We start from the raw sequence: 19,439 nt of genomic DNA, 5'->3' as shown, positions 1-19,439 counted from the left end.
GAAAAAAAAAAAAAAAAAAATATATATATATATGTATATATATATATATATATATATATAGCCAAGAAATATAAATTGTTATTGACATAATCACTTCTGGGCGCCAAATAAACAAACAGACAACATTACGGACAGCACTGTGGCTAATGGTGGCTGAAGTTGAAATCAAAGTGCCTGGGATTGCTCCACTACCATAATAGTTATTTTCTGAGACTTATTTTTTTCTCTGTCTCTCTGCACACACCAGCGTGTGTTTGTTTCCTCCCTATCTCCCTCACATCTCTCTCTTTCCCCTCCTGTCTATCTGTCTATCTGCCTATCTGTCCATCCATCCATCCATCCGTCCATCCATCATTTTTAGAGTCAACAAGTCACCTTTAGATTTGCATTAGGAGCAGATACAAAGCATCACCTGATTCTCCCTTAGGTATCACAGTCCGGTCTACGGTGTGGTTAGGGTTTCCGAGTTTCGTGGACGACATCTCAGCCGTGAACGGGACAGATGTGTGGCCCGCCGTCTTCTGCATGGGGAGTGCAGTAAGTGTACCTCCCCTGGTCTCCCCCTTCCCTCCCCTTTGCCCCGCTCCATTACGCTGTGTCCTCAAAGTGTGGTCGCATCCCTCCCGCCAGCCCACTGTAGCTTTTAGAAATGCACATGCTCAGAGCCCTCACCCCACTGACCAGGGACCCTGGGGTGCGGGCTGTCTGTGATTTAACAAACCCTCCAGGGGCCTCTGACCCTCACTCCAGTTTTAGAACCACCGTGCTAGTATGTTTGCCATCCCCACCCTTAAACACACATTCAATCCTTACCTTAGATCCAGCCACAATCAAAACCAGCTGGCCAAAAAAGAAAGAAAAAAAAGTTATCGATTTAATGGATGTATTTACTTAACAAAATATATATTTAAATATAGCAATTTGTTCATCCATATTGCTCTGTCCGCCAAGTTAACACTCCAGTGAATGACCTCAAAGGACACTGATACCCTGTTGACCCGCCATCTGTGCCACAACTGTCAGCATCTCTCCCTTCCTCCCCTCTGTCGCTTCCCAGCTGCATCCCGATGGAGCCTCCGTCTTAGTATATAGATCTCTGTGCTGCTTCTAACGTACGGAGCCCCCCCACCCCCGTCCCCCGCCGCCTTCCTTCTACTGGGAAGGTCCTTCCTGCCCATCCTCCTTGGTCCTCAGCAAAAGGTCTTCTCATTCAAAGACCTTCATGCCAGGCCAAGCTGCACACCTGAACCCTTTATCTCCCTGACCACAAGCGTAGCACAAGGCAGGGCTCGCTGGACAGGGCACCAAGGCACATGCCCGTCCCAGGCCACATCCCAGCCTGGGTTTCCAAGCCTCTCCGGAGGGCTTTCATCTGCTGCCCCGTGACGTCAGAGGAAGTGGGCGTCTGCCAGCTCATTTCACGGACGGGGCAGTCTGGAACCCATGTCCAGGAGCTTTGATGCCGGCTCTTCCCGATTACAGATGTGGATCCAGCTGCTGTACAGCGCCTGCTTCTGGTGGCTGTTTTGCTATGCGGTCGATGCCTACCTGGTGATCCGGAGATCGGCGGGACTGAGGTATTCAGAGCAAGCCAGCTGGCTTCTGCCCTAGTTTATTGCCTGAGGGAAGGTTGGAGATGCCGCTGAGCGCTGCATCTCTGTACGGCAGACACAGCTGATCAGAACCTTGCAGCTGACCCCTCCACCGAGAAACATCTGTGCCAGCTTATTTTTATAAAAGGCTGAAGGTACAATCGAAATATCGAGGATTTCTCCGGGTGCCCCCTACCAAGAAAAAAACAGGATTTTAAAACCCTGAAAACAGTATTTCAATAAATTAAATATTTGGAACACGACAAAGACTTAAAAAAGAATTGGCATGAAAATAAAAAATTCTGATGGTGTCTAAAGGTTTAGGAAAAAATTTCTTAGATGTATGTATTGATACAGGATGCTAAATATGGAGCCCAAGGGTTCTGGAGCTGCCAGGGCCTGCCTGGGAGGAACCCAGGAAGGGTTAGTGCCTCTGTCCTGGTGGGTTCAAATTCCTGCCCTGTCACTCACTAGCTGTGTGACTCTTGGCAAGTGGCTGAACCTCTCTGGACTTCCGTTTTCTCAGCTGTAAAACAGTACCCACCTCAGGAGGTTCCTGGGAACAGTAAACGTGATAGTACCTGTGGATGGTTATGGATGGAGCCTGGCACATAGCAGGCGATCAGTAACTGGGAGCTGGGGTTGGAGCTGGGATGTGCACGTTATGGAGGAGACAGAAACACAGAGAACCTACGTGCCAAAGAGAAGCAGGAGGGCACGGCGGGTGTCCTGGTCTCCTGGCTCCAGGCCCAGGAAGGATGGGTCCCCGACCAAGTTTGTGGTGCACTTCCATTAGGCCCCCTTTGCATGGAGCCCTTGTTTGCTTTTTTTCTTTTTAAATAGCTTTATAAAGTTCATCTGTTTAAATGTATAAAATCCATTGTTTGTGAGCATATTCACAGAATTGTGCAACCATAACCATTATTTGGTTTTATGACGTGTTATTCATCCCCCAAATCTCTGTACTGGTTACTAGTCATTTCCCGTTCTTCCCTCTCCCGCAGCTCCTGGTAACTTGACATCCACTGTCTGTCTCTAGATTTGCCTGTTCTGGACAGTTTCTGTAAATGGAATCATACAGTATGTGGCGTTTTGTATCTGGCTCGTTAAACTTGGCTTGTTATTTTCGAGATTTATCCATATTGTGGCACGCATCAGTACTTTATTCCTGTGCGTTGATGAATAATATTCCATTGTTTCGCTATCTGCATTTTACCCGTTTATCAGTCACTGGACGTTTAGATTGTTTCCATTGTTTTGACTGTTATGAATAATGCTGCAATGAATATTTGTATGCAGGTGTTTGTGTGGACATATGTTTTCGCCATATACTTATGGGTATACATCTTGGAGTGGAATTCCTGGGTCATATAGTAACTCTGTGTAACCTTGTAAGGCACTGCTGAACAGCTTTCCAAAGACTCTGTAACATTTTACCTTTGCACCAGCAATGTTTAATGGTTCCAGTTTCTCTGCCTCCTTGATAGCAACACTTGTTTTCTGTGTGTTTGTTTGTTTTTTTGAGATTTTAGCCATCCTACTGTGTGTGAAGTGGCATCTCATTGTGGTTTTGATTTCCCTGATGACTAATGATGTTTAGCATCTTCTCATGTGCTTATTGGCCATTCGTGTACTTTCTTTGGAGAAATACGTCTTCGCTTCCTTTTTCCAGTTTTTAACTGGGCTGTTTGTCTTATTATTGATTTATAGGAGTTCTTTATATATTCTGGATACGAGTACCTCATTAGATATATGATTTACAAATACCTTCTCTCATTCAGCAGGTTGTCTTTTCACTTACTTGATGGTACCTTTTTTTTTAAATTAATTAATTAATTTATTTTTGGCTGTGTGTTTGGTCTTCGTTTCTGTGCGAGGGCTTTCTCTAGTTGTGGCAAGCGGGGGCCACTCTTCATCTTGGTGCAAGGGTCTCTCACTGTCCCGGCCTCTCTTGCTGTGGAGCACAGGCTCCAGACGCGCAGGCTCAGTAGTTGTGGCTCACGGGCCTAGTTGCTCCGCGGCATGTGGGATCCTCCCAGACCAGGGCTCAAACCCGTGTCCCCTGAATTGGCAGGCGGCTTCTCAACCGCTGCGCCATCAGGGAAGCCCTGATGGTACCTTTTGAAGCATAAAAGTTTTTAATTTTGATGAAATCCAGTTTTTGTGTTTTTTTCTCTTATTTCTTGTGCTTTTGCTGTCATCTAAGAAACCATTGCCTAACCCGAGGTCACAAGGATTTATACCTTTGTTTCCTTCTAAGAGTTTTATAGTTTGAACAATTTTATTTAGATCTTTGAATTAATTTTTGTGTGGAGGTGAGGATAGGTCCGCCTTTATTCTTTTGTAGGTGGATATCCAGTTGCCCCAGCACCACTGGTTGAATAAATTCACTTTTAAAACCAACGTGAGTAACCAAATAAAGACCATATTAAGGCTATAGACTGCACTGGGCAATCTTAGTGAATCGCCACTCTGAAATCCTTGGTATTCCTTACGTATATCACATCATTCACTTTGTCTCTCTGGCCTGAAATTTAGTACTCTCTTCATTTTCGCGTTTCTTTCTTCTACCTTTTTGCCTTAGTTCCCAAGCTCTTACATGTCTGTACAAAACCGAGGTATACTTGGTTGTGAAAATTCTACAGGGAAGATAGTTCAGGTTAAAGGCTGCCAACCAGGCATATCAGTGAGAATTAGTTTTGGCTACATAAAATACATAAAACAATAGTGACTTAAGATAGGAATTTCTCTTTCATGCTAAAAGAGGCCAGAGGTAGGCAATCTAGGGCTTTTATGATGGAAATCAGGGACCCAAGCTCCTTCTCTCTTTCTGCTCCACCATTCTATTATGTGGCTTCCATCTTCAAGGCATCATGGCCCAGTATGGCTGCTGGAGCTCCAGTCATCACATCAGCATTCCAGAAAACAGGAAGGAAGTAGGGGGCAATGCAAAAGGGGCCTGTTGTCCCCTGAGCCAGATCCCTTTAAGCAGGGAGCTGTTTTAAGCAGGCCTGCTGTCCATGGGAGTTTTACACAACAATAACATTTTCATGTTATTGGCCAGAACTTAGTTTTCTGTCCACACTTAGCTGTAAGAGGAGGTAGGAAATATAGTTGATTATCTAAGTGCTGCTTCTCTGCCTGACATCCAGGTTCTGTTGCTGAGGAAAAAGGGGAGAATAACTTTGGGTAGGCAGCAAGCAGCATGAGGAGACCTTGTCCCTGAAGCTGAGTGCAAGTGGGATGGTTCCCTCACTCAGTTTGGGAGGGATCGGAGCTATGACACAGTTAGGGGTCTTATAGACCACCACTGAGTTGTGGAGATAAGAGGAACCTTGGAGCGCCGAACAGAAGCTAGAAGAGTACGTCTCCTGCTGTCTTAGGAAATGCACCTCCACCCGTGAGGGACTGGAGTTGGGCAGGGCTGAGTGACAGCTCTCTGGACCCGGAGAACAGACAGAACCCTCAGAAGCCAGGACAGGCGATCAGGAAGCCCTCCTCACACCCCGGCGGGTGTTTGGAATTCATCTTGGAGCTTGGCGTTAGGATAGGCAGAAGTCTGCGGATGTGCAGGGACTAGAGGACGCCAGGCTTCCAAGGACCTGCCCATCAAACAGGAGGCCGCCCTCCAGGGATGCCAAACATCCAGATGCCTCCCAAGGGCAGGGTTCCAGGGCTAGGAAGACCGTTGGCAGTGAAGTGGGCTCTCCCATCAAAAAGGAGCGGGCACACAGCAGAGAAATAAGACGGGTGCTCTCTAGTCACAGAGACCCAGCCCCGACCTCGTCTCTAGCACAAGTCACGCTTCCCAGGGTGAGGTCTCTGAGGGGCCAGCCCTGGGTGGTTTAGAGCCAGAGCTGAGCTTGTGGCTCCAGAGCCTCTGGAGCCCCTCTTTGAATCGCCAGCTTGTTTCCGGAGCCGAGGGTGGACTGGATTCTGTAGGTGGCAATGAAGAACCTGCAGCTGGTGGAGAGGGGTCCCGAGGAATTCCCAGGCAGGGGGCCAGACTTCTCCGGTATGGCTGGATTAAACTCCACATTCCCTTCTAGATCCTTCCAGCATTTAGCTGTTGCCTTTGGCGCGGGAGAATTTTCCCGAAGCAGTGTCATTAAGGCAGATTGAAAGTTATCATGTAAGCCGCCTCTTGGGCTCCAGGTGCGGGAGACGCACGCTTTCGCCATGCCGGCCGGCACCTGAGATCCCGGGAAAAGCTCTGCTTGCCTAAGAAAAGGAGAGAGTGAGAGCAAAGAGGGTCGTGGGGGGCGGGGGGCCTTCGCGTGCCTGCACGTGGAAGCTGGCTTGCCGTCAGAAAAGGGGAAGAGGGTCTTCAGCCGGGGCTGCTCCGGACCCATCCGCCACGGCCACGGGGGTGTGGCTTTCTGGCTGTATCGGTTATTGACGTGGCCGCGGCCTGGGTCCCGCGGCCCGGCTCTGACTTCGCCCCGTCGTGGGCGTTGGGGGCCGGGGGTGGGGGGAACCGAGGGCCGGGCTTTGGGGAGCGCGAGCTGGCCTCACCCTCCCACCCAGGAGATGACCCCAGCGGCTCCTTGCAGCCCAGGCTTGGCGTCCGGAACGCAGATGCCACCCTGCCACAGCCCAGCCCCTGCGCAAAGCTGCTCCTTAGTTTCCTGTGTGTCCGGCAAAGCCTGTGACTTGTGGGCAGGACAGAGCCCCGCGCGCTCCCGAAGCCGGACGGGCAGGGAAGGGCTGCTCCAGAACCAGCAGTGCCAGGGGAGGCGAAGGTGCAGCTGCGTCCGCGTGGCCGCCCAGTGGGCCAGCTGTGCAGTGTTTCCTCCCTGAAGCATGGCCTCTGGGCCATCTCTCTTCCCTCCTGTCTCCTTGTAGAAGGGCGTCCTTCACCGCATCCCTGACCACGCCCTTTGTCCCCACGGCGGCGGCCCCGCAGGGTTTAAGTCCTCATGGGCCTGGGGCTGCACTCTGCCGGGCGTCTGGCAGAGGTTTTTTTTAAAATTTATTTTATTTATTTATTTTTGGCTGTGTTGGGTCTTTGTTGCCGCGCGCGGCCTTTCTCTAGTTGCAGCGAGCAGGGGCTACTCTTCGGGCTTCTCGTTGAGGTGGCTTCTCTTGTGGCGGAGCTCAGGCTCTAGGCGCGTGGGCTTCAGTAGTTGTGGCACGCGGGCTCAGTAGTTGTGGCGCACGGGCTCAGTAGCTGTGGCGCACAGGCTGAGGTGCTCCGCCGCCTGTGGGATCTTCCCGGACCAGGGCTAGAACCCGTGTCCCCTGCATTGGCAGGTGGATTCTTAACCACTGCGCCACCAGGGAAGTCCCATCTGGCAGAGTTTTGAGTAACAGTGGGCCCCTCTGAGGGAGCAGCCCCGGGCCACGTCCCATTGCACAGAAGAGGCAAACGAAGGCTGTCTTGGAAGAGCGAGGTAGCCCTGCACAGGCTCAGGTGGTCCATCGTCCTGACCCCACCTGCAAGGCTGGCTGCCTCGAATCTCTCAGGGGGACAGGGTGGGGTGCGTGGGAGTACAGAGATGAAGGATGGAGATGGTAACGATGAGAGAATTTGAACTGTGCAGGGAATGGGGGGTAGGGGGACAAGATAGGAAACCTCCCCGCTGTCCTGGAACGTCGAATAACCACCCATTTCTTAGAGACCTTCTTGGTTTGGACTGAGCACTAAGACGCTTGCATATTAGGTACGGAGGTGACTTCGGGAAGGACAGAGGCCTGGAGGTGCTTGCCTACTACTGGGGGAGCCAGGCACTTAGGAGGAATTATGAGGTACCCGTGCCTCACTCCTCTCAATCTTTTATTTATTTATTTAGTTAGTTAGTCAGTTGCACCAGGTCTTAGTTGTGGCAGGCAGGCTCCTTAGTTGCGGTCACCTGCTCTTGAGTTGCAGCATGCGCACTCCTTAGTTGCAGCAGGCGGGCTCCTTAGTCGAGGCATGCAGGCTCCTTAGTTTTGGTATGCAAACTCTTAGTCGCAGCGTGCATGTGGCATCTAGTTCCCTGACCAGGGATCAAACCCGGGCCCATTGCAGTGGGAGCGTGGAGTTTTTACCACTGTGCCACCAGGCAAGTTCCCTCCTTTCAATCTTGAAAGACTTAGGTTGAGGGAAGAAAGCCAGACGCAAAAGGCCACGTCATGTATGACTCCCCTTGGATGAAATGTCCAGAATAGGCAAATCCATAGAGACAGATGGTAGATGAGTGGTTACCAGGGCTGGGGGCACAAGCATGATGGGGAAAGACCACTGAATGGGTCCGGGTTTCCTTTTGGGGGGATGAACATGTTTTGGAACTGGATAGAGGTGGTGCTTGCACAGCATTGTAGATGTCCTAAATGCCGCTGAGTTGCTCATTTTAAAACGGTGAGTTTGATGTTATACGAATTTCACCTCAATCAGAGGAAAAATAAAAACCTCACAGGCAAAATCAGGCAGCTGTTTGCCAAGGGTTTGCTCTGGGTGCATCTTCCTGCCGCTCGCGGAGCTCGGGGCTTGTTCAGTGCTGGACCTCAGGCGTGGCCGCCCCTCTGCCCCTTCCTCCCCCAGTACCATCCTGCTCTACCACATGATGGCCTGGGGCCTGGCCGCACTGCTCTGCGTAGAGGGAGCATTCATGCTGTACTACCCTTCCGTGGCCAGGTAAGCCGGGGCTCCCAGCAAGCCCACTCCCCCGATGCCTGGACCCCCACCCCCCCGCCTCTCTTGCAGGAGACGCCCGGGCGCTGACCCCGAGCGGGCGGGCAGGCCATCGTCCTGGATCTGTGCAGCTGAGAGCACAGTGGCTGGCACCTTGAGTTAGTGTCCCTGCCTCTGCCTGTCCTGTGCGTGTGGGTCGGTGTTGTGCGCGGTGTGGATTCAGAGCTGGGGGCACGGCTCCCCTGTACCAGCCTGTGTGCCAGCCTCCAGGCCTGTCCCCCTCCAGACGGATGCAGCCTTCCCCTGCCCACTGTTTATTTTTCATTCTTCAAACCAGCTTCCTCTGGGAGAGCAGGTAGGTGAGTTGAACGTCCCAAGAATGAGTTGAAGATGGCTGGAAGACACAAAGGGTCACTCACTCTTGACGAGCTTATTTTAAGCCTTTGCTGTCTGCACTTTCTCACCTCTCTCCATCCTGTGCTGTTCTGAACACAGACACCGGGCGATGTGGCCTCTGAAATTGTCTCAGGCATTTCTTCAAGTTTAAAACCCCATCAGTGCAACCATTTGTGAAGCCTCAAGGTCCCTCCAAGGATATATACTCTAATTTTCAGTGGAAAGCTGGAAAACAGAGGTTGGACATTATCTCTTTGTCTGTGATTTCAGGGCAGTGTACACCCAGGATCAGCACAGCGCAGCCCTCAGGACAGATCCTGCCCTCTGCCCTGCTCTTGTAAATAAAGCTTTATTCGCACACTGCCGTGCCCATTTGTGTATGTATGGTCTATGGCCGCTTTACACGTTAGAGCTGAGTAGTTTGACAGAGGCTATGAGGGTTCTGCAGGCTAAAATATTGACTATCTGCTCCTTTACAGAAAAAGTTTGCTGACCTGTGGTGTAGACCGTTTCTGCCCCTTCTTTTTCGATTTCTTGTAGCCACTCACTCAGATGTCTCCACGTTGGTGTTGCTTTGTGGCCTCTGTGTAGATCCCTCCAAACAGCCCACTCTCCCCAGGAACCCTAAAAGGACAAATACAGAGTTAGCAGCTGTTACAGACGGATGCGCTTAATTGGAAAGGGAGTTTTTATCTCTGGCCTCCACCTGTGAGATCCTGGGGACGTTGCGTCTGAGCGCGAGGGAGCCATTGCTGCAGGACACTCAGGAACGCCAAGGTGCCCCGCGGTCTCCACGAGGTCGCCCCCCTGAAGCATCTCCATCCTTCCTCATATCCATCCTCAGAGCCCACGACGACCCAGAGCCCTTGGCGCTCTGCAGGCTGCCACCCTCTCTCATTTGTTCCTTACGTTCAGTATGGGCACCCGAATCTCATCTCTTCCCCCTCTTGTTTCCCTTTCTCCCCTCAAGCCCTTCCAGACCACAGTTTAGCTTTCACAGCTGAAGAGGAAAGCTTCTGTTAAAAAGAAGGTAGCAAAAAAAAAAAATTAAATTAAAAAAAAGAAGGTAGCAACACAACATTGTAAGTCAACCATACTCCAATAATATACGGCTTTCAGGGTAAAAAACAAAACACGCAAACAAAAAAACAAAAAGAAGGCACCATCCTCAGGTGGTACTGTCATCCTTAAGGTAGCAAAGATGGGCACTGCATTTTTCTTACCTGTTTCCATGCACTTTCAGCCACTTTCCCCTCTGGTGTGAGCACTTCATACATATGAAAACGAGAGCAGTAGCATTTCTATCACTCCACCTTCCGTGGCCACAGGAGCTGTTCCCTCCTCTGCTTTTCCACCCTGTCTGGGGTCGGGCCTGGGCAACATCCCCTCTGCTTTGGATTCTCTCTTGCTGTTCGCCATTTTCCTCTATACTATGTGTTTGTTAACTGATAGCCCCGGCCTTGGTAGCATACCTGTGTGTGGCACCCCACCGTGTCCTGTGGTGATGGATGATTCTCAAGACCCATCAGTAGAAATCCGGGTCCACCTCCCCGAAAAGAACCCCTGAAATGATTACCTGTCACCATGACAACAGATATCCTGTGCAGTGTGAGGCTTGGGTATTTTGAGTTGGTCGAGGACAGAGCTTGGATCTTACGCGTGATGTCAGCCAGGCTTAGCACATATGTAGTAAGTGCCGAAAACCCAGCAGGTTCATAGGACGCCTTTGTCTTGTTTGAAAGACAAGTAGGGGGAGCCCCACTTGTTTGAGAGACCCGGTGGGGGAGTTGGGGGGGGGGATCCACCACCCCAGAGAGCCTTTTCCTCTCTTCACCTTTTCCCAGCAGGGAACTTTAAAAGCTCCCTGATTCACGAGACACACAGAACCATGACTGATCCTCTTTCTTCTGTGATTTATGCTTGTCCGCAGACGTGAGATATGAGTCAGGTTTCCTTCGGGCAGAGTCAGAAGTCGATCTGTGTGTTTCCTTCCATCTGGTCCTCTTATCTCGACTTGCAGATCTGGTCCTCTTATCTCGACTTGCAGATCTGGTCCTCTTATCTCGACTTGCAGATAAGTCGGTGTATCTCAGGCAAAGCCCCGGTTTTTTTCGAGAATGACCCGGCTTTCCTCCCTCAGGTGTGAGAGGGGTCTGGAGCACGCCATCCCCCACTATGTCACCACATACTTGCCTCTGCTGCTCGTCCTTGTGGCCAACCCCATCCTGTTCCGAAAGACAGTGACTGCAGGTAAACCGCAGGGAAGTGCTCTGGGGGCGAGGCCGCGGCTACGGCCCCAGGCCACGGGCTCTGATCATTATCTAGGACCACAGACCTCATTTGTCATCCTCCAGACAGGAGCTCAATACAGCTGGGGAAAGTGAGGAGGTTTAATAAACGATAGGGAGCGAGCCTACTCAATTATGGGCTGTACGAGTCCTTGGCCAACGTCTGCTAGCTCAAAGCCGGGACCAGGGGACTTTTCACGTCTGTCTGGGCTCATCCTGAGTCTGCCACTGGCGTGCCCCAGAGGACCCGAGTGGCCTTGGAAAACTGCAGAGGGGAGACGGGAGCAGGAAAGGAAAGGGCAGCCGAGGGGAAGGGATGGATGTGGACTGAGCCGTCCCGGGAGCCTGGGCCCTCCCGTGATGTCTGGGCCTGTGTCTTCTCCCACTTGGGCAGTAAACAGGAAGGAGAGCACAGGAAGTGAGTCAAATGCATCAGGAAGAACTGGGTGAGAGGGATCTTGTGAGTCAGCAGAATGCACTGGACAGACCTCTGGGCCAAGGCAGGGGACCTGCATTCCAGCCCCCATCCCATCCTCAAGGAAACGTGCCCCGAGGCAAGTCTCCAGGCCCCTCATGCCGCCCTGTGGGTCCCTCAGGGGCAGAATGAGAAGAAAGAAACACACAGAAAGGTCACTTGATGATGAGCTGTGGGTTGTGGAACTTTAACCTAAGTGAAATGCTCTACCACTAGGGAGAGAAACATCACTGCAGCTCTTTGGATCTCTCTTTGCATATCTGCATTTAAAACTAGTGTGCTGTACACCTGAAACTAACACAACATTGTAAATCAACTATACGCCAATAAAAATTAAAAACAAAAAACCCCTCCCCCCAAAAAACTAGTCTATTAAATATAGCTTTTTTTTTTTTAACAAAATTGCATTAAAAAATAGTGATTTGATTACATCAAACAAATGGAAATGACTTATAGAAAAAAGACTGGAAGGAAATACACTAAGATGCTAACAATGGTTATCTCTGGGTGAACTATGGGTTATCAATTCTTTTCTAAACTCTTTTATATTTTCCAACTTGTCTACAAGGATGTCAAATCTTTCAACATTTTAAAATAGTGAGCATGCATTATTTTTATAGTAAAAAAATATAAACCGTAAACAAGTATAGTTCCCGAACTACTAAAATCCAGATAAAATCCAGAGTGTAGTTAACAGCACTGTACCAGTGTTGATTTCTTCATGGTGACCAATATGACTATGGTTGTGTAAGATGTTAACTCTGGGGACAGCTGGGTGTAGGTATACGGGAACTCTCGGTACTGTCTTTGCAAATCTTGTGTAAATCTAAAGTGATTTCATGGTAAACGTTTAAAAACTCGATATTGCCGTGAGTCTCCAAGAAGTCCCACGTGGAGGTAGTGAGGAAAGCTCGGCAGGGTCTTGCTGGGCGTCACGCTCTCCTGACTGTGCTTCGGAGCTCCCACCTGCTTTACTGCCCTTCCTTTGCACGCGGGAATCGTACATAACGAAATGACGTGCTGTTCCCTCTGCTCTTTACAGTGGCCTCTTTACTAAAAGGAAGTCAAGGAGTTTACACGGAGAACGAGAGGCGGATGGGAGACGTGATCAAGACCCGATTTTTCAAAATAATGCTGGTTTTCATTATTTGGTAACCTTTCTTCTTTTTTAAAAACTGTCCCTGGGAAGGGAAATGCAAACCGCCTGTCATTTGCTTTTCCAAGTGTGACCTGAAAGTTCCAAAGGGAAGAGTCTTTGGAGAGGAAATTTTTGAAACTTGTGCTAGGTGCCTTTGGAGGAAATGCTTGCGAGACAGGAAGGCAAGTCTACCATCCGTGAATTTCTGGAAAGCTATTCACATCTACTCAAACTACATAAAGAGCCCTAAGAACGAAAAGTCCTGAGTTTAGTTTTGATGCATCCCAACCATATGCCTCTGGAGTTTTGCCCCATCACTGGGGTTAGCATTCAAATCAAGTGCCTTCTAAATCCACCCATTTGCAGCAGTTTGTTTGTTTTTTTTTTTTTGCCACGCAGCATTGGAGTCCTAACCACTGGACTACCAGGGAAGTCCCTGCATCAGTTTTGACACCAGGATTCCTGTATCTGACAAGATACAAGGGCAAGGGCCCATCTTTAGTGTTATGACTCACCGCTCAGGCAAGAAGGGTAGAGAGTGGGACTTCCCCGGCAGTCCAGTGGTTAGCACTCCACACTTCCACTGCAGGGGACATGGGTTCCATCCCTGATTGGGGAACTAAGATCCCACAAGCTGTGTGCCACGGCCAAAAAACTAAAAATAATAATAAAAAAAGCGTAGAGAGCAATTTTCCTGTCCTCAACTGTCCACCCATCCCCCATTCCCCCCACCGCACCCCCCCCCCCCCCCCCCCAGGACCCCCGCCACCACCGGGCCAGCACACTACAGAGCCATCACTGTATTGGGCCACCGCACCCCCCCCCTCCCGCCACAGGTGTCCTGCCCCAGCGTTTCAAGTGGGTGTGCTGGGCATAGACCTGTAACCAATGCGAAATTGACTGGAATCAGGAAACACTTCGCTGTGGTGAAGCAATGCTTCGCAAGACAGAGCACGCCTCTGTGGTGTTAATAACTGATGTGATGTGAGCAGGTTTGTTTGGACAGTCTCCTACGAGAGACGTAAATTAGCTCCCTCTAAAAATACACTGAGCTTGTGGTTTCAAACGTCACCTCCCTGCCAACAATAACCTCAAAAAATTCAAACATAAAATGCCAAGATTTGTTTTGGTCTCCATCAAAACATTAGCTTACTCTTCAGAGGAAGGATGAACTCTGGGTTATTTGACATGTGCTAGAACCTTCCACCTGATGTGGTGTTGAGTGCGACCATCGGAAGGATATGTTGGTCTCTGCTTTGGGCTGAGAGGGGTGGCATGTCTTACGTCAGATTCTTGGTGTGCTGCGTTCTCCTTGCTGCCAAGCAGGCAGTGCCCTCGCCCCAGGACTTCTAGGTCTCGGGAGGCATGGTCCCTGACCCTCAGCGTTAAAAATGAATTATGGGGGCTTACCTGGTGGCACAGCGGTTGAGAGTCCGCCTGCCGATGCAGGGAACACGGGTTCGGCCTCTTGGGGCACAGAGAAAGAAAGAGAAGATGTAGGATGGGACATAAAGAAAATTAACCAGTGTACATCTTTCAGAATTCAGAGTTCTGTTGATATGGGCCATAAAAAAAAAAAAAAAAAAAAAAAGAATTATGTCACATGTTCTCTTCACCTGTGGGCCATTTTCTTTCTAACAGTTGGGTGTCGAATATCATCAATGAAATCCTTTTATTCTATCTTGAAATGCAACCAGATATCAATGGAGGCTCTTTGAAACAGGTCAGAAATGCAGCCGAGACCACGTGGTTCATGATGGTAGGTCCATCTTAATTTAAAATGTTCTCCCTAAAGAAAAAGAAAAAAACAAAACAGAAGGGATAAAACCACTCAGAAGTATGATCTACATGTTATTTAAATATGCAGGGAGGGCTTCCCTGGTGGCGCAGCGGTTGAGAGTCCGCCTGCCGATGCAGGGGACGCGGGTTCGTGCCCCGGTCCGGGAAGATCCCACGTGCCGCGGAGCGGCTGGGCCCGTGAGCCATGGCCGCTGAGCCTGCACGTCCGGAGCCTGTGCTCCGCAACGGGAGAGGCCACAGCAGTGAGAGGCCCGCGTACCGCAAAAGCAAACAAACAAAAAATAAATATGCAGGGAGTTGAGTAGGTTCCTGGGATGCTTACATCTGGCCTGGGTCCACGAGCTAGCTATTTTCATTCAGTGTTGGGATCGTTATTAAATGGATATGACTCTGGTAAATCAACTTGGCAAGTGAATCAAACCTTTCAGGCAGATTTAAAATATCAGGGAATTTCTCTTGAAGAAATGTTTCAGACTGAAAAAACCATAGGGATGTAGGTATTGCTTATAACATTGTCTGTAATTATAAAGCATTATAGATAACCCACATTGTTTTAAACAAAAGGGAACGGTTAACGACGGGGTCTTTGATCTTGAGGAATGTTTTGCCGACGTTGAAGATGACAGTGTAAAAAAATGACAATCGTGAAATCTAGCGTTAAGTGAAAAATGCAAGATCTAAAAATTATACTGATTTCAACTACCTAGTAACACGTGCATGAAAAAATATTGGCGAGAAATACACAAAATCATAATAAGCTGGAAAGAGCATGGGTCGTTTCCCTCAGTGTTTTCATTATATCGCATTTCCAAATACAAAGAGCCATACACGAGCTGTTAGTGGAGAGATGCACGGTGCCCTACACAGCATTAAAATGTATGTTGCTTCAGAGTCGGGGGAAAGCTGATGCAGGAGGATGAGACCCGCATTAACTGCCTCCACCCCTGCCTGTGCTGTGGTCACGTGCAGGGACCACACGTAAGCAGAGTTTCCTAGACTGACTGTTAGGCTCAGGTGCCTTTGTGCAGTCACATGCTGCCAGGGGCGCGAGGGGCAGGGCCCCGAGTCCCTGCGAGGGAGCACGGCCACGGACCAGAGGTGAGACAGCCCGGCTGGGCTGCCCAGGGCCTTCCCTCTCCCGCCTCCTCCCTGGTCTGACTCAGGTCCTCTCCCCACCCCACCTCCTGTGTCTTCAGGCACCTTTGAGGGCCCAGCATCGCCAGCCAATCTGTCTCGCCCCACACCGGCCAGTGGGGCAGGTTGCAGTGAGGCCAGCCCAGCGGGCCCCGAGTCAGAGCACCCAGTGCTCTGATTCCCACGGTCCCACCCTGACTCACCCCTGTCTCTCTGTCCTCCCTGCCAGGGGATACTGAATCCAGCCCAAGGGTTCCTGTTGTCCCTGGCCTTCTATGGCTGGACAGGCTGCCGCGCGGCTTTTTGGGCTCCCAGGAAGGAGATCCAGTGGGAATCGATGAGCACCTCGGCCACCGAGTGGGGTCCCTCGTCCCCGAGGGGCTCCCGTGAGCCCTGGGAGAGCCCCGCTGCCGGGAAGGCAGTGCGGGCCGGCGGGCACACTTCCGACGAGGCCGTGAGCCTGCTGTCTGAAGGTAAGAGCCCCTCCGCCAAGGCAGGCGGACGGCGGGGCCCCTGGCTCCCCTGGCTCCCCTGGAAATGCTTTATAAACGGCCACGTGGCTGGTGCATAGCATTTCTGTCCTGATGTCTGGAACCTGCTTCAAGGCAAGAGTGGAAAGTGACAGCGTTAGGCCCGCATTGCATCATCCACCTCTCCTTTCACTATGACAGTGGTACCTTTCCTCTAGTTATTAAGCCTGTAGCCTTGTAATAATTATAAGTGGCTCCACCTTGGGCTGGACGGCCTTTCGAATATGAGATAAACTGCCACTTCAAACCTGTCCTGAACGTTTGCTGTAAGACAATGAATGGTACAACCTGACCTCTGCAGCTTTTAGTTGCAGCTTGGTCTGTCCACCTCATTCGGGGACATTTAAGGTAACACGCTGGTCGTCCAGTGCTGGCTCTTCTGATCTGCCCTTTTGATTTCAAGACTCTAGCACTGTGGTCCTCAGATTGGTCCTGTTTTTAAACTCCTGTTCAGTCTGATTTGGGGTTATGTCTATTAACCCAGCCGACAAGGAGGAAGAAAGTTCAAGGCCCCGATAATGTTTCTCTAAAGATTGCCCTCTACTAAACCTATTACATACATTTTATATTTATATATTCATATATACTATTCATATATAAAAATAAATCTATTATATGTACTTTTCATTAAACATACTGTAACCTTATAATTTATCATTTGCTCTGTATTCTGAATTTACTATTACAGAAAGCTCACTTATATTCTAATCAAGATGGGTAAAGAGAGAGAAAAATCACTAGACCTATGATCCTTATTCCTAATGAAATCTCAGGGACTGTCATGGTTATGATAACTGATTAATTTTACCGTCCCTGGTCTATGCAGACCTTTATTCCCTTGAAAGATTCTTCTTGAGCAGATATTTTGCTGTTAGCATTGAGTAACAAGACTGGAAATTCGTTACAAGAAGCGGACACATGTTTGCAGCACCTCCTCTGGGGGTCAGGGGGTTGATTCCCACAAATGCTGCTTGGGGAGGAGGCCACCCCATGCCCTCCTTCTGTCCCCACTGGGGCCCTGAAGCCCCTCCCTCTTCCCACTTTATTACACTGGGGCTGGTTGAAAACGCTTTTAACCAGAATGCATCACTCTGCAGCCCATGTACCGCCTTGCACTCATGCTTGACCACTGCACGTGGTAAGGGCCCAACAGTCGTTTGTAATAATTATGTTAAATTACACATTTTTGATGGGAAATTAGTTCTAAAAGGCCTAAGAGTAATTAACTGTAAGATGTAAAGACTTCTTAGACATAAGATATAAAGAATTCTTAGTAACATAAGAGTTGGGGTACTACGTCAAATATATCTCAAAAGAGCTGGGGAAAAAAAGAGCTCAGATCTTCTTAACCATCTTTTTTAGTAAGACTTTATAATGAATAAGCACTTTCTTTGAATAAAAGCAACATTTGTCAAGCTGGTTAGAAGCAAGGTGACCTATGGTCTAAGTATAAGGAATGGACTTGCTACGCAGGAGCCACGATGACACCCTCCAGGGAGGGCTAGTGGCTCCTGGGCCCAAGACTGTCCATCTCGGCTTCCTCCAGGTGAGCTGAGGACTAGCCCTTCCAGCAAATCTCATTCAGTATTTCTTGACCTCTAACAGGGTGCTAACGACAGTGATTTTCATAAGATTAAATAGATCTTTGTGCTATGTGCTTAAATAGTGCTGGGACACAGAGGGCATTCCATAAATGCTAACTCTAGTAAGCATACATAAATCCCATTACATATTCATAACCTGAGCGGAGACATGGAGCAAACGTTGGCGAGATAGAGAATGAGAGAGTCTGTGAAAATTTCCAGTCTGCGTTTAAAGTATGAAGGCAGAGCGATCTGGGCAAACGATGTGGATACGTGTCAGGAAACAAGCCCAGGGCAGAATGATCCCCTCGCAGGAGGCTCCTGTTCTTATACCACAGGCTGTATACGCTGCTGCCAGAACCCTCAGGAAACGGCAGCCTTCTGTCTACAGTGGTAATCTTGGAAATGAGATACAGCTGGCTTGGTCTTGGGCCGTTTCCTTTCGCCTCCTTTCCAGCCACTTTGCTTTTAGTCTCTTTAGTAAAGGTAGGGAGCTACTCATAATACAGAAAGTACTATTACGTGTGGGAGAAAAGCCCAGAGATGCAAACTCGCAGTAGTAAATACAGTTAGGCTTCTCCCTGTTTGCATTGGTTAAGATGAAGCTTGAGTGGTTTATCATATCCGATTCACTTCGAGGCCAACAGGCTTACACTGAGCCTCCGATAGGAAGTATCTGACGTGGTGTCTGGCACTTACCAGGTACTTGACATAAGTCAACTGAGTGTGAACAAATATTCATCGAGCCTCTGCAGTATGGTCAACAGCATTTTAGCTGAGGGGCGGGGGCGGTGTGTGTGGATTGTGAGTGTCCCTGGGAAGAGTATCATGTAGGAAACTTGCAAGTGTCAGTTAAGCAAAGACAATGCTGTATTTTATTCTAAAAAGTCTGACGCGTTAAAGGAACACAGAAAAGGCAGGGCCTCCGTTGGTGTTGGCGCATGGGTGAGGGTTTCTGGAGGAGGTGATGCTCAGACGGGGTCTTGCACCGCAGACGGGAATGGGAGAGGAGGAAGCCCGGAGGGCGCCCCGTGTGGAGACTTAGGGCAGAATGTCTGTACGTTGTTCAGGGGTGGCCACAGCGTGGGATTTGTGGGAAGCTGGAGAGGCAGGTCGGGAACAGATAACGAAGGGTTTTTACAGATTCTGCTAAGGAGTTTGCATTTTATCTAGTGGCCAGCGAGAGGCCAGTTAAGGTTTTTAAGTGGAGAGATGCACTCAGATTTGCTTGTAGGACTAGCCTAGTGAATGGATGTGGGAGAGTTGATTGGATGATCATGCTTCGTGACCATGGCAACAGCTAACATTGAGGGGATCTGTGCGTAATTCTCTGACAACTTCGTTCAAAATCGCATCTTTATGACAGAATTTCCCTTGGAACTAAAAGTCAAGAAAAAAGGGTACTTCTCACAAATAAGCAAAAACCTAGTTGGTTTTTATCTGGTGAGCGCCAGAAAACCTTAAAATATTATTTCCTCTGTCCATGAGCTTTACGAAGCCTAGGGTCAGATCTCTGGCCCTTCTTTAACAGGGACACTTTGTGCTCACAACGGAAAAGTTCAGGATCTGATGGATACTTTAACCTTACCATTGCCTTCAAAGGTTGGGGGGTGTATTTCTCAGATCTGCTCCCCTAGCCTTCAACGTCACCCTGGACCAGGTTCCCCCAAGCCCTGCCCACCGGCAGGGGGCACGGCTCTGGTGGCAGGGCGGGACGGCAGTGGAGCTGGGGGCGTGGTCACGAAGGGGGCACGTCTTAGGCAGAGGCCTGGCGGGGAGGGGCGTTGAGGAGAACAGGCCGTCCCTTGCGGTGGCCCAGGGGCGTGGCCACAGGGATAGGGGTGTGGCTGTGGACAAGATGGACCACAGGGTATAAAGGATTGCGTCAAT

General features: G+C 49.6%; 1 protein-coding gene across 1 annotated transcript in view; it reads left to right on the top strand.

Annotated features, from left to right (window-relative positions):
- GPR143 (G protein-coupled receptor 143) overlaps window positions 1–19,439 on the top strand; it is a 32,776-nt gene that overhangs the window by 3,785 nt on the left and 9,552 nt on the right. The window contains 7 exon segments of the mRNA XM_007469191.1: window positions 428–537; window positions 1,483–1,577; window positions 8,116–8,208; window positions 10,742–10,851; window positions 12,407–12,515; window positions 14,144–14,261; window positions 15,666–15,909. Of these exon segments, the coding sequence (XP_007469253.1) occupies window positions 428–537; window positions 1,483–1,577; window positions 8,116–8,208; window positions 10,742–10,851; window positions 12,407–12,515; window positions 14,144–14,261; window positions 15,666–15,909 (879 nt within the window).

This window comes from Lipotes vexillifer, unplaced genomic scaffold, assembly GCF_000442215.2.
Source record: "Lipotes vexillifer unplaced genomic scaffold, Lipotes_vexillifer_v1.1 scaffold411, whole genome shotgun sequence".
NCBI lineage: Eukaryota > Metazoa > Chordata > Mammalia > Artiodactyla > Lipotidae > Lipotes > Lipotes vexillifer.
This window is presented reverse-complemented; position numbering and strand designations above follow the sequence as displayed.